Source organism: Phyllobates terribilis, unplaced genomic scaffold (genome assembly GCF_046119375.1).
Source record: "Phyllobates terribilis strain yellow unplaced genomic scaffold, ASM4611937v1 Scaffold_3__8_contigs__length_932513732, whole genome shotgun sequence".
Taxonomy (NCBI): Eukaryota; Metazoa; Chordata; class Amphibia; order Anura; family Dendrobatidae; genus Phyllobates; species Phyllobates terribilis.
In genome coordinates this window covers 719,080,344-719,095,960 of record NW_027362763.1, presented here as the reverse complement: position 1 = coordinate 719,095,960, position 15,617 = coordinate 719,080,344, and the positions used below count along the sequence as shown (strand labels likewise).

General features: G+C 49.5%; 1 protein-coding gene across 2 annotated transcripts in view; it reads left to right on the top strand.

Moving 5' to 3' along the window:
- Positions 1–15,617, top strand: part of THADA (THADA armadillo repeat containing) — a 659,309-nt gene that overhangs the window by 173,514 nt on the left and 470,178 nt on the right. For both annotated transcript variants that reach the window (XM_073672037.1, XM_073672036.1), the window contains one exon: positions 1,816–1,948. In XM_073672037.1, coding sequence (XP_073528138.1) covers positions 1,816–1,948 — 133 coding nt within the window. The remainder of the gene's footprint in view (positions 1–1,815; positions 1,949–15,617) is intronic.

Genomic DNA, 15,617 nt, shown 5'->3' with positions numbered 1-15,617 from the left:
AGAGGGAAGATGTTAACATACCAATATTTCTGTATCATTCTATAAAAATTTTTTTTCCTGGCAGATTCTGGATTAGTATTCATTAACCAGGGGTCTCTGAATGAACAGTAATAAGATGTAGGTCTTGTTTTGAATGCCAAGCCGGCGTCAGGAGACTTGTAGGCCATTCAATGCTCCTGTGACAATTTAAATATGCAAATAGCCTTTTCAGAAGGAAGAGGACTTGATTTCTGGTGCAACTTTTTGGATATAACAATCTTAAAAGTCAATATCGACCCTTTACCGAGCCTTTCTACATGACTTAGGAAAAGAAGCCATACCAGAAACACCATTTGCAGAGGAGCATTGCATGGCCTAAAAGTCCCATTACACCAGCTTGGCACTCTCCAACAGAAAAAAATGTTTCCCCCTAGTCAGAGGCCACTCACCCAACCAAATCAGATCTCTTGCTTTACACTGAGGAGGGGCAACACCCTGAAACACTTGTCTGCAAATTGAGTTTCTGGTTTGGCTTCTTTTCCAAAGTCGGTGCAAGGCTTGTTGACTTTTAGGATTGCTACATCCAATAGGTAGCATCAGAGATCAAATCCCCTTCCTTTTGAAGAGGTTATGTGCACAGTAATAGGATGGAAATAATATTTTAAAGAATCACTCCCATTAAAATTCTTATCCTATTAATATATTGCAGTCATCATATTATGTAGCACTGTGCACTTACAATTGCTCATTTTGCCTTTCTACCCAGATAATTCTTCTCTTTTCCTTTTTAGGTCTATTATTTCACATGATTAAAAACCGAGTAAGCGAATCATTTTAAATCCCATGTAGAAACAGGAGGTCAATTTTTCCTGCATGAGTCATAAGTCACTGCAAAAAGTCCATGTAGGGGGGGGGAGGGAGCAGCTGGGTCAGGTGTTGAAGAGGGGGATGATAAATGCAGGGAAAAGGAGACTTCCTGTTTGTACATAGAGCAGAGAAAAGAGAAGAATTAGGCGGGTAAAAAGGCAAAATGAGCAGTTGTAAGTACAAAGTGATATATTAAGAGGATACAAAATTTGATGGGAGGAAGAGGAGTGCTTCTTTAAAGGGCATCTGTCAGCAAAAAGTGACTGTTCAAACCAAGCACAGGCACTTGGTGCAACCTTGACGTAGCTTGACAGTTCAGTGCGCCTTCCCACCTACTTGTTTTCCATCTGTCTCTGCCTTCTTCTGTCGCTTGTAAAGCCAGAGATATCAATCAGGAAAGGCAAGGCAGAGATGGATATAAAATCAGGAGGTGGGAAGATGCACTGAACCATTTGTCCGCAATAGCCCCCCGTGCTTTGTTTGAACAGTCACATTTTGCTAACAGACGACCCTTTAAATAGACTATTTCAATAGACATTATGCATAAAATAAAGCCTGTTCTCCTATGTATGAGGCCTCCTGGAATGGATAAAACGACTGCTGTATCCAGGAAAGTCTCTCTCTCCACCAGCGCAGGTTTATCTATGATCTTTCAGCTCTGACCCGCTCCTGGCTTATATATCATACACAAGTGCAGAATTTTAGAACTCGGCAGCGTTATTAATGACTGTTCTATAGATTAAGCCACGTTGCATTGTGGGTTTTTTATGGTCTTTAATCGTATCCAGTATTCCTGGAAAAAAGGAAAAAAAAAAAAAAAACCCTGTATATCCCTATATCTGAAAACAGGTCTGGCTGTGAATGGTTTGATTGTTTAAAGCCCAGCTCTGTGTGTTTGAAGTGGTGTAGCATGGTTTTAATAAAACCTAGTGCCCTCCGTGACCTCCTCTACTCTTTTGATTCCTTCAGATGCAAGGAGGAGAGCCTGCGCGGCCTACCACGCCAATGGTTATGCAACGTCTTGGAGGAAATTAAATCTAGCGATCCGTCTTCTAGGCTCTGTGCAACCAGACGCAGCGCTGGAATTCCTTTCTACATACAGGTACAGAGCAAGCTGTGCACCAGTTTATGGGACTGAAATGGTTCAGCTCTTTAATCGTCTACACAAGAGGGTCTGCATCTGCCCACATGGCTTTCCTCGTAAACGTTCAAGACGATGTTTGCTGTCTGCGTCATCTCTGAGTATACACAGCTGGTCGACGTTCTCCAGAACCCGTGCTTAAAGGGGTACTCCCGTAATGCTAGGATATGCCGTAACCTTATGATGGGTAGAGGTTGAAACTTGCTGATCCTTAGAACTAAAGCCATTTCTTCTTCTGGACAGCGGCCTTCCCACACACTCACTGTGCAGAAAGTTGCAACACAACTTCTTTCAAGTAGATAGCGCTGTGTTGTAGTTACCTGCTAAGTTAAAACATTGATGCGATGCATAAATAGGTTCTGTCACTTGTCATAAATGTGCATTTCTTTTTACCTGACCGAAATCCCGCTGTTCCCCTGAATCCGGCGATGTTTTTCTTTTGTTCCTGCGCCTCTCCTTTCCTGAGATATGGCCCCTTCTTTAAAGTATGTATATTTAGTTTTCTTAGTCAAATGGGCATAGTCTACTTGAGAACCACGCCCAGTTGGATAAAAACATCTACATTTATATACAGAGAAGATGGGGCCATATCTTGGGAACCGAGAGGCACAGGAGGAAAATAAAAACATTGCCGGATTCAGGAGAACAGCAGGATTTACACTGGGTAAAAAAATACATATTTGTAGCTGTAGGTGTCCAAGATAAGGCAATAACTGCACACAGGCGGCAGTACATGTAAAATAATGAAATAATTTATATTTATTCCCAGCCGATGCTACCTGCTGGTCTTCTGATACATTAGCTGCAGATGTCACAGCCAGTATACCCCTTCTGCAGCCAGTGAAATCAGCAGGCGAGCGGGATTATCTTAGACAACCCTGTTATCTTGCAGAATGTTATCCTTTCAGAATTTATCTGAATACCGTACATCCCCACCACCTTTTAGGACTGCAATCTAACTCTTAATGTACATGATGGAGTCCATCCTATGGCTATGAACTCCACCGACATGAGCCGTGACATTACATCACTTGTTCTCTTCAGTGTAAGTGTACGACCAAATAAAATTATTAGGTCACTGCAAGAAAACCACAATCGGTAATCGCTTAACACTCACACAAATTTGCAGGCGAACAGTTGTTTCAGTCACAAAACGCATAATCAATTGCGATTGGCCCTTTCAGTTTTGAGAGTAAAACAACTTTTCAACTGCGAAAGTGCTTGTTTAAAAAGGACCTTTCACCAAATTTTTCACATTGAACTGGACACAGGATGTAATTGGTTGCAGAGTTGAATCATTTTTTTTTTTCTTTTTAATTCCACCTTTTCGTTGTGGAGGAGTAAGCTGTTTAAATATTTGGCACCTAATGAGTTAACTTTAGTTAAGTCCAAGCCTGTGATATTTTTCACTGGGGGCGTGTACTTCTGCCTCCTGTATGACATTGACCAATCATAAGCAAGCAGCAATATAGAGGTGCGGAAGGACATGTGATTATGTCATCAGGGTCGCATAAGCTGATTCCACGGGTCCTGACAGCCAGAGTGTGCATCCTAAATAAGCAGTGAAGATATTAGACAGCACAGAAGTGTGTAGCTATTAACTCCAGTTAATATTTCCATGCTTATACGATACACTTTATTGATCCCTGGGCAAATTACAGTATCACATTAGCAGTCCATAAATGTGAATTACAACATACCGGTAGAATTTTGCCGGTATAATCTTAAACATTCATACTGTGCAATCTATCTTCAGTGTTTATTTATGGCTACACTGGCTTCCATGACCTGAGGACTCAGGTCATGTGACCCTGATGACATAATCACAATTCCTTCTGCACCTGTATGTTGCTGTCTGCTTATGATTGGTCAATGTCATACAGGAGGCATAAGTACACACCCCCAGTGAAAACTATCTAACTAAAACCTCTTGGACGTAACTAAAGTTAACTCATTAGGTGCCAAATATTTGATTGTTTATATCTCTGCAACGGTGAGACGCAATTAAAAAGAATAATAATAATTTTGTTCCGTTCTGCGGTCACTATTACACTATTTCATTTAATCAAAATTAAAAATTTGGTTAAAGGTCCTCTTTAAACGTGAGGATTCCTGTGATGAACCTGTAGCCGCCATCTTGGTAATGATAAATCATATCCAGGGATGGCCACACTTCAGCAGCCCCCACCCTTGGGACCTTCTGTTAAAACGTCAACTAGATAGTTTCCCCCCATCCAGGCTCCTGTAAGATAAGAAGCCTACTTAACACTTGAATGCTAGGAGCTTCAAAGACTTCGAGAGGAAACACAGCCAGCAGGGGGGGGTGCTTCGTCTATCTGTACCTGACCATTTGTCCCATAGGACTAGTTTCTTTGTCTGTCACAAGCATGGAGGCATAAGATATAGAAACATGAATAGTACACGCATGTTGCGTGGGATGGGCCAATAAAAAAATATCACGGCGTCCCGGAGCCATTGCGCACACAAGCCTCCGCGGTAGACGTTTGTACGTGCTCTGGAAGCCAAGATATAGCGCGGAGCCATTCCTGAGGACCGTATGGTATCATAATTGATATCAAAAGGTCGGTTACGGCGGCCCGAATCCATGGGAACCCCTGGGGGTATCATGAGACCATCCCAGAAGAAGTTATTGGGTTCCATAGAATTTGGGCTTCTGATCGAAGTTAGACCTGAGGGTGGAGACTGAGCCAGCTGACCTCACCAGCAGTGGGCGGGACGGGGCAGGTAAGATAGCAGGACAGACAAGAGACAAGTCAGTTTTTGACCCAAGAGTGGTGTGCTGAACATCTGAGCACCAGCTGAGGCCACCAAGGGGAGGAGCAGTTTGACCATGCGGTGGTAGGCCTCAGCCTGTAACAAAGAACCGTGCCTGCGACCGCAGAATCCTCTCCCTGCGTCACAAGAAAATCAAGAAACCGGTAACTGATATGCTGTGGTGATTCTGTGTGTTGTATTCCATTGTTGTATAGTTTAGCCTGACCTTATACCTGTGTATATTTAGTTGTATATCGTGTATCTAGTGTATTATTATAATCAATTACCTCAAGTAATTGTGGGCCTGCCTTTTATTCTGCATAACGAACGCACGTCCGTGTGAGCTCGGCTCAAGCCAAAACGCTACCCAGGGTTGGTTCCTGACCCGATATAGGCCCATTCACGGACTGGGCGTATATCTAAAATAGGGACTGGTGGCAGCATACCAACTGGGGATTGGGGAAGGCTGGTAGTGACGGTCGGAGGTTCAGATATATATATTCCTGGCGCGGCCAAGGAAGATATATATACCGCCCTCACTACAGAGGGCCCCGATCCCCAGTAGGTTACAGGACAGTCTCCCTGGCGACCGCTTATCCTAGGTGCAGTTCCTTGACTGACCTGAGGCTAAGAGGGCGCTAGCGAGTTGTGCTGTGTAGTGACGTTACGGTTTAGTGACGTTGAAGGGATAACACACTACCGTGTTCCCTGCGCTGGTTGCAGCTTCCTGGCACTACTTTCTCTAGGTGCAGTACCTTGACTGACCTGAGAGGTAAGGGGGCGCCAGAGAGCTGCACCCACCGGCCGGCTTTCATCACATTGGTGGCAGAGCGGTGGGATTGCAGAATAATAGTGTTGTGGGACCCCTACTCCCAGGCACTAAAGACTGCCAGTGGTAACTTCCACTGCTGGAGTCTTAAGGTCAGCCCAACGTTAGACGGTCAGGCTAAAAGTATAACAAGGTGTGTGCAAACTCAGGGTTGCAGCGGTGTCGGTTACCAAGATGGCAGACGGCACCAGGAGCAAGACCCTGCAGGAGGCTAATGCTACGGTCCGTGTGGCAGGAGGGGAGGACATTGTTACTCATGGCGAGGAGGAGTCCAGCCCGGGCACCTCAGGGAGCCAGTCCCCAGTATACGGTCCCGCAGTGGGCTGCCCACCACCTACCCAGCCCAGCCTGTCCAGATCACAAGCCCTTTTACAAGCGGCTATGGCAAGTCTCCAGTCTCATGGCGATGCCGTCTACAAAACCCTCCTGGCAGCATCAGAGAAGGCAGCGGAGGAGGAGCGCGAAGCTGCAGAGCGCCGGGAGGCTGCGGAGCGTGAAGCTGCAGAGCGCCGGGAGGCTGCGGAGCGTGAAGCTGCAGAGCGCCGGGAGGCTGCGGAGCGTGCAGAGCGAGCTGCGGAGCGCCAGCACCAACTGGACCTGGCCCAGCGGGGGCTTCCGCTAGAGCAACCAACCCATCAGGAGACCAAGTCGTCCAAAGTCCGAGCTGAGGACTTCCCTCTACTGGAGAAGGATGGGGACCTGGACTCCTTTCTGGTGGCATTTGAACGGACCTGTCTTCAGCACCATCTGGCCCGGGATCAGTGGGCCAGATACCTGACCCCCCGTTTGAGGGGTAAGTCCCTGGATGCCTTGGGGGACTTACCTGCCGGGGAGGTACAGAACTACGACTGCATCAAGCGGGCCCTGATCCGGCAGTACAACCTCACTCCCGAGTCGTACCGCCAGAAGTTCCGGAGCCTGCTGCGTGGCCCCAAGGACACCTGGACCGATCATATGCGGGCGCTGTTGAGAGCCGCAGAGCACTGGACCTCGGGTCTAGCGCTTACTACCCGCCAGGAGGTCCAGGAACTGTTCGTCACGGAGCAGTTCTTGTGGAACTGCCCAGAGGACCTCCGACAGTTCCTCCGTGACCGAAAACCAACAGGGGCTTCTGCTACAGCCGCCCTGGCAGACGAGTATGCCAATAACAGGGCGCCTGAGCTGAAGAAGTCTGCCAGCAGCACCTGGAGAGGGGGTAAGCCCAGTCATGCCCCTGTTTCCCCGGCCCCTAGAACACAAGGGGTGTATCCCCCTGTTGCCCTCTCCAGGCAAGGACCAGACGTAAGACGTTGTCATCTATGCAACAAACCAGGACACTTTAGGGCTGAGTGTCCCCAGCGCCAAAAGACCCCATCCCAGTCCCAGAGAGCGCCCAATGTTTTGTGTGTGGGAGGGGGTGGTGGTAGGTCCCTGGACAACATCCAACCCGTCACCATAGGCCGTTCTGCGGTCATGGGACTGCGGGACACGGGCGCTGAACGAACACTGGTACGGCCTGAGGTGGTGTCCCCCCAGGACTTGGTACCAGGAAAGACTCTTTCCGTCTCCGGGGTTGGAGGCGTGGAGCCGGCACTTCCCGTTGCCATGGTGTATTTGGACTGGGGTGCCGGAAGGGGGATGCGGGAGGTGGGAGTAACGCCAAATATTCCCGCAAATGTTTTATTAGGGACCGACTTGGGGCGTCTAGTATCGCAGTATGTACCCTCTGAACCCCCAAGTTCGGCCCCCCAAGAGTGTATTGATTTGTCTGCTGCTAATGCCAACCATGTTGTATGTAGTGTGTGTCCTGCTGAGGAGGAGGGAGTGAAACCTGAGGGTAACACCTGCACAGACACAACACAAACAGGGTTAGTGAAAGCAGGTGGGGAGTGTGGGGATGCCCGCAGAGGTGCTCAGCCGGCGTGCCGTGACCTCTTGTCCTCCGGTGAGGGAGGGGGCGGGCAGGATTCTGTAGAGGGAAGCTCAGGGATGGAGAGGGGGGCAGCTACCGGCAGTGTAGGGCTCCCAGGGGTATCCAGGCTGCTGAGTATAGGCCCACTGCAGGGGGAGGAACAGGCCATGGGAGGTGGGGGTGTCCCAAGAGAGGAGCCGCCAGGTAAGACCCCAGGGCAGGAGTTCCCCACATCCGAGATGTCCAAAGGCCTAGGAAGCCTGCCTGATCGGGCGGCTTGGTCAGAAACAGAGGGGAAGCAGGCACTACCCACGGTCACAGCGGTCATAGCCGCTGTCACCAGGAGTGGGAGCGCCGGAGCCCAAGGAGCCTTGCAGAGGTCCGACGGCTTCCCCACTTCTGACCAAGTGTCTGCCGGGTCAGACAGCGGCCAGGTGACATGCCCGGAGGGGCTGACAGAGGATGTGGCAGTTTCGTCGATTCTGGCCACATCAAGTCAGGAATTTCAGGCTGCGTTGGAAGCAGACGACAGCCTGAAAGCTCTCAAGGAACAGGCGGCACAGCCTCCCATGGAGTCAGACTGCGAGCGGGTGGTCTGGGACCAGGGACGGCTGTACCGGGTAACGGTCCAGCAGGGTTCACCGGAGGCGTGGCCCAGGGACCGACAGTTAGTGGTACCCTATCCGTTCAGGGCGGAATTGTTGCGGATCGCACACGAGATTCCGATGGCCGGACACCTAGGGATCGCTAAAACCAAGGCCAGGATAGCTCAGCATTTCTACTGGCCCGGGATGGGAGCCGCGGTGGGTGCCTACTGCCGTTCGTGTGACACCTGTCAGAGGGTGGGGAAGGCGGGGCCGCGCCCCAAAGCCCCACTGGTAACTCTGCCAATCATCGAAGAGCCTTTCTCGAGGGTCGCTGTGGATCTTATTGGACCTCTGTCCACTCCCAGCCACTCCGGGAAATGCTTCATACTCACGGTAGTGGACTATGCCACCCGGTACCCGGAAGCGGTAGCTTTGTCGTCCATTCGGGCCGACAAGGTGGCTACCGCCTTACTGGAGATCTTCTCCAGAGTGGGTTTCCCCCAAGAAATGCTCACCGACCGAGGGACCCAGTTCATGTCGCGGCTGATGGAGTCCCTCTGTAAGCAAATGCAGGTGCAACATCTGGTGGCCAGCCCGTATCACCCACAGACTAATGGCCTGTGTGAGCGGTTCAATGGCACCTTAAAGCAGATGCTTAAGATGTTGGTCGACTCCCACGGGAGAGACTGGGAGCGTTACCTCCCACACCTCCTATTTGCTTACCGGGAGGTTCCGCAGGCCTCAACGGGGTTCTCCCCCTTTGAGCTCCTGTACGGGCGACGGGTACGGGGCCCCCTGGCTCTGGTGAAGGAAGCATGGGAAGGGGATTTGGCCACCCCCGAGGTGTCGGTCATCGAGTATGTCGTGCGCCACCGGGACAGGATGATGGCCTTGGCAAAGCTGGTGCAGGACAATATGGCCCAGGCCCAGGCCGACCAGAAGCGGTGGTACGACCAGAATGCTTGTGAGAGGACCTACCAGGTGGGTCAAAAGGTGTGGGTACTGGTCCCCGTACCACAGAACAAGCTTCAGGCAGCCTGGGAAGGTCCCTACTTCGTGCACCAGAAACTCAATGCCGTCACCTATCTGGTCACCCTGGATCACGCCCGTGGAAGGAGGAAGGCCTTCCACGTGAACATGATGAAGGCTCATCATGAGCGGGAAGCGACTGCCCACCCAGTGTGCAACCTTCCCGAGGAAGGAGAGGTAGAAACCCTCCTGGATCTGCTCACCCAAGCCAAGGCGGGTGGGTCCATCGAGGATGTGGGGGTTGGCCACCAGCTCACGGAGGACCAACGGTCCCAGCTGGGGACCACCCTGCACCCCTTCCGGGGGCTGTTCAGCAGCCTGCCCGGAAGGACTGAGATGGCTGTCCACGACGTGGACACTGGCGATCACCCGCCGATCCGGCGTTCAGCATATCGGGTCTCTTTCGAGGTGCAGGGAAACATGCGCCAAGAGATAGACGAGATGCTGAAGCTGGGGGTGATCCAGGCATCCAGCAGCGCGTGGGCCTCGCCTGTAGTCCTCGTACCAAAGAAGGACCGAACTACACGGTTCTGCGTGGACTACCGGGGGCTCAACGCTGTAACGGCCACCGATGCGTTCCCCATACCACGCATCGATGACCTGCTCGATCGGATGGCCGGGGCTAAGTACCTGACCATCATGGATCTGAGCCGGGGGTACTGGCAGATTCCTCTGACCCCCGCGGCAAGGGAACGCTCTGCCTTTATCACCCCTTTTGGACTGTACGAGTCCACAGTGATGCCATTCGGCATGAAGAATGCCCCTGCCACTTTTCAGCGGATGGTCAATACGCTGCTTGAGGGACTTGAAGGGTACGCGGCTGCGTACTTGGACGATATTGCAGTCTTCAGTCCCACTTGGGAGGATCACCTAGAGCACCTGCGGCAGGTGCTCGGTCGGATCCACCGGGCAGGCTTGACCATCAAGCCGGAAAAGTGCCAGCTGGGCATGAGTGAGGTCCTCTACCTGGGTCACCGGGTAGGCGGGGGGGTTCTGAAGCCAGAACCGGGGAAAGTGGATGCCATCGCATCCTGGCCCACTCCTAGGACCAAAAAAGCAGGTGATGTCCTTCTTGGGGACCGCCGGGTACTATAGGAGGTTCGTCCCACACTATAGCACCCTGGCCAAGCCCCTGACGGACCTCACCAAGAAGAAGCTGCCCGTCGCAGTCGACTGGACAGTCGCCTGCGAGACAGCTTTCGGGGCACTCAAGGCCGCCCTAAGTAGCTCCCCTGTACTGCAAGCTGCCGACTTCGACCGGCCGTTTGTGGTACAGACCGACGCCAGTGACTTTGGCCTCGGTGCTGTGCTAAGTCAGGTCAACACGACAGGCCAGGAACATCCTGTCTTGTACCTGAGCAGGAAGCTACTGCCCCGGGAGGTGGCTTACTCCACGGTGGAAAAAGAATGCCTGGCAATTGTATGGGCCCTGCAGCGTCTGCAGCCCTACTTGTACGGGAGCCATTTCACCGTGGAGACGGACCACAACCCCCTCAGCTGGTTACACACGGTCTCTGGGTCGAATGGCAGGTTGCTACGCTGGAGCCTCGCTCTCCAGCAGTACCACTTCTCCATTCGCCACAGAAGAGGCCGTGACCACGGTAACGCTGACGGGTTATCCCGGCAAGGGGAGGGTGCAGAAGGACGCACGGGGGAACACAGGAATGTGCTACCCCCTCGCGCCCTCGTATAGGGGGAGGTGTGATGAACCTGTAGCCGCCATCTTGGTAATGATAAATCATATCCAGGGATGGCCACACTTCAGCAGCCCCCACCCTTGGGACCTTCTGTTAAAACGTCAACTAGATAGTTTCCCCCCATCCAGGCTCCTGTAAGATAAGAAGCCTACTTAACACTTGAATGCTAGGAGCTTCAAAGACTTCGAGAGGAAACACAGCCAGCAGGGGGGGGTGCTTCGTCTATCTGTACCTGACCATTTGTCCCATAGGACTAGTTTCTTTGTCTGTCACAAGCATGGAGGCATAAGATATAGAAACATGAATAGTACACGCATGTTGCGTGGGATGGGCCAATAAAAAAATATCACGGCGTCCCGGAGCCATTGCGCACACAAGCCTCCGCGGTAGACGTTTGTACGTGCTCTGGAAGCCAAGATATAGCGCGGAGCCATTCCTGAGGACCGTATGGTATCATAATTGATATCAAAAGGTCGGTTACGGCGGCCCGAATCCATGGGAACCCCTGGGGGTATCATGAGACCATCCCAGAAGAAGTTATTGGGTTCCATAGAATTTGGGCTTCTGATCGAAGTTAGACCTGAGGGTGGAGACTGAGCCAGCTGACCTCACCAGCAGTGGGCGGGACGGGGCAGGTAAGATAGCAGGACAGACAAGAGACAAGTCAGTTTTTGACCCAAGAGTGGTGTGCTGAACATCTGAGCACCAGCTGAGGCCACCAAGGGGAGGAGCAGTTTGACCATGCGGTGGTAGGCCTCAGCCTGTAACAAAGAACCGTGCCTGCGACCGCAGAATCCTCTCCCTGCGTCACAAGAAAATCAAGAAACCGGTAACTGATATGCTGTGGTGATTCTGTGTGTTGTATTCCATTGTTGTATAGTTTAGCCTGACCTTATACCTGTGTATATTTAGTTGTATATCGTGTATCTAGTGTATTATTATAATCAATTACCTCAAGTAATTGTGGGCCTGCCTTTTATTCTGCATAACGAACGCACGTCCGTGTGAGCTCGGCTCAAGCCAAAACGCTACCCAGGGTTGGTTCCTGACCCGATATAGGCCCATTCACGGACTGGGCGTATATCTAAAATAGGGACTGGTGGCAGCATACCAACTGGGGATTGGGGAAGGCTGGTAGTGACGGTCGGAGGTTCAGATATATATATTCCTGGCGCGGCCAAGGAAGATATATATACCGCCCTCACTACAGAGGGCCCCAATCCCCAGTAGGTTACAGGACAGTCTCCCTGGCGACCGCTTATCCTAGGTGCAGTTCCTTGACTGACCTGAGGCTAAGAGGGCGCTAGCGAGTTGTGCTGTGTAGTGACGTTACGGTTTAGTGACGTTGAAGGGATAACACACTACCGTGTTCCCTGCGCTGGTTGCAGCTTCCTGGCACTACTTTCTCTAGGTGCAGTACCTTGACTGACCTGAGAGGTAAGGGGGCGCCAGAGAGCTGCACCCACCGGCCGGCTTTCATAACAATTCCCATGACATTACATTGCTTATTTGTAGCATATTGAACCTCTTTTCTTTAATTTTATGTGCTGTTATTATCTCACATCATGTTATTTTTTACATTTAGATCAGAGGTCACTAATTGTAGATTTTCCAGTAATGTTACCCCATTGTTTCTTGTTACATTTGCACTAATAAAATTAATCATTCCTTGGTCTTATCTGTTCTTAGAACGCCATGAGACATCTAGTAAGGGTTCCTTGACATCCACAACGCAGAATGACATCCTTCACATACTCTTGTTAGTGCACCTACCTAGGACCCTGCTGAGATTTGCCATTTAGGCTGCATGCCGACTTTGTGTTTTTCATGCTTTTTTGCCTTAAAATTTCCCCAGCGAAAATGCTTAAAAAACGCTTGGTAATACGTGCCCCATGGTCCCCAATGATAATCCGCATGTGCTGTGCACATGCTGCGGAAATTTCCGCTGCGGATTATCATTGCGGAAAAATCCACAGCATGTCCATTATTTTTGCGGATACGGGCGTAATCGCCACCATTGACTTTCATTGGACCGCGTGACATCCGCATGACTACATGTGCACACGCGGATATGAAGCAATTCAATGTGCGGATGATACCTGGGTCTGAAGAAGAGGAGACTCTCATCCAGACCTGGGTACCATAGTACCTGTAGTTAAAGAATTAAAATAAAAAAACATTATACTTACCTTCTGATGGTCCCCGGTCGCGTGACCTGTCACATGACTAAATGGCTTCATGGAAGGTCCTTTTACACCACCGCGAGCCACCGGGGAGCCAGGACGCATCGCTGAGGAGACCGAGGGCCATCAGAAGGTGAGTATAATGTTTTCTTTTTTTTTTTTTTTTCTTTTTTACCATTTTTATTCTTTTTTTAACTATTACTTGGTCACACTATATAAATCCATGCATGGATTTCTATAGTGTGACCAAGTTGTCAAGCACTTTCCAAGTGATGCTAAAAGCGCTTGATAACCCGCATGCGGAAATGCATGTGAAGAACGCTTGACAAACGCTTCTACCTGGCGGGAAAAACGCATGTAAAATCCCCATGTGTTTTTCCTGCCAGCGAGATGCAGAAAAAATCCGGAGCTGTTCTGCTTCATGGGCACTTAGGAACCCGGCTTCAGGCTAAGTTCACATTGTGTTGTGCCTATTTTTCAGCATATGCGTTTTTTTGAAGACTACACTGTGACCAATGTCTCGTCCTCCAAAGTGCCCCACCGATAAAGTATGCCACACAGTGTGCACTTTTTTGTGGTGCCCTCTGGACAGGAGTGAGCAGTCTGTGTCTCTTTACTATACAGGTAAACAGTTTTCAGATGCATAGGGATCAGATAAAGGCAAGAACGTCACTGTTTTGGCCTCTGTCTGCTACATCTGAGACTATGAAATTGTCAATGTCTACGCCAGGAACTTCTTCCCAGTGTGCACATAGAACATTGTGCATGATGTTCTTTTAGCCTAAGCTGCATAACAACATATGTGAAAGCTGTAAAGTTCTAAGAAAGTTGGTTAATAATCGATACAACCTGTATTACAGCTACTATAGGGTCACTAAACTTTTCCAGACTGGTGAATGGCAAATTTGAAGTAGTCATCATGCAAATAAATTCCCTGCGTGCCTCCTATTTGGTGCTCCAATAAAGCTGGGTTACACTGGGTTACAGTCCATAATGGGGTTGTAGTGCCAACTATTCTGCTTGTGTCTCAACTTTCCAAATAACGAAGTTTCTGAATGGCCCAGATAATATGCCCATTTGGCTTTGCTGAACAGAGAAACTACTGCTATTTCCATGAACCCAGAGAAGTGACTGCCAGGTACCTCTGGCACCACTGATCACCTGGGAACCAAAAGAATCGGACGGGTTGTGCTGTCCCAAAATAAGAAAAAAAAAAAAACCTTAATAAAGAATAAAGATCTTTTAGTTCCAAAATTCTTTGCTGCTTTTATATATTTATAATATATATAAGATGTCGTCCTCAGTCAGGGGAGGATATGGTTTTATACAGAGCTCTGAATTCTCTGAATTCACACAGAGTTGAGGGGTCTATTCAAGACTTAGAACATACATGTCAAACACTGGCCCGCAGAGTGGTTTTATTTGGCCCATGACACCAGAACTGCCAACCCTATGTGGGGCCATTATTCTGTATGGAGGGTTATGTGGGGCCATTATACTGTATGGAGGCATCTGTGGGGCCCATTATTCTGTATGGAGGGTTATGTGGGGCCATTATACTGTATGGAGGCCTCTGTGGGGCCCACTATTCTGTATGGAGGGTTACAGTATGTGGGGCCATTATTCTGTATGGAGGACTATGTGGGGCCCATTTTTCTGTATGGAGGACTATGTGGGGCCATTATTCTGTATGGAGGCCTCTGTGGGGCCCATTATTCTGTATGGAGGACTATGTGGGGCCCATTATTCTGTATGGAGGACTATGTGGGGTCCATTCTACTATATGGAGGACTATGTGGGGCCCATTATTCTTTATGGAGGACTATGTGGGGTCCATTATTCTGTATGGAGGACTAGGTGGGGCTCATTATTCTGTATGGAGGACTATGTGGGGCCCATTATACTGTATGGAGGACTATGTGAGGCTGTTATACTGTATGGAGGACTATGTGGGGCCCATTATTCTGTATGGAGGGTTATGTGTGACCCATTATACTATATGGAGGACTATCAAAGCTGATCAGATTAGTTTTATGAAGAGGTAAGTTCCGGACTGGACCAATGAAATGCAGTGGATGTTGTGTATATGGACTTTTCAAAAGCTTTTGATACGGTTCCACACAAAAGGTTGATACATAAAATGAGAACAATGGGGATAGGGGAAAATATATGTAAGTGGGTTAAGAACTGGCTCAGTGATAGGAAACAAAGGGTGGTTATTAATGGAAAACACTCAGACTGGGTCTCAGTTAAGTGGGTTACCACAGGGGTCAGTATTGGGCCCGCTTCTTTTTAACATATTTATTAATGACCTTGTAGGGGGCATACAGAGTAGTATTTCAATCTTTGTAGATGACACTAAACTCTGCAGGGTAAAAAATACAGAGGACGACAATTTTATATTACAGGAGGATCTATGTAAACTAGAAGCTTGGGCTGATAAATGGCAAATGAGCTTTAATGGGGATAAATGTAAGGTAATGCACTTGAGCGAGGAAATAAAATGTATAATTATATGCTTAATTGTAAAACACTGGGCAAAACTGTCACTGAAAAAGACCTGGGTGTATTGGTGGACGACAAGCTCACGTGGTGGCCAGTGTCAGGCAGCTGCTGCAAAGGCAAATAAAATAATGGGA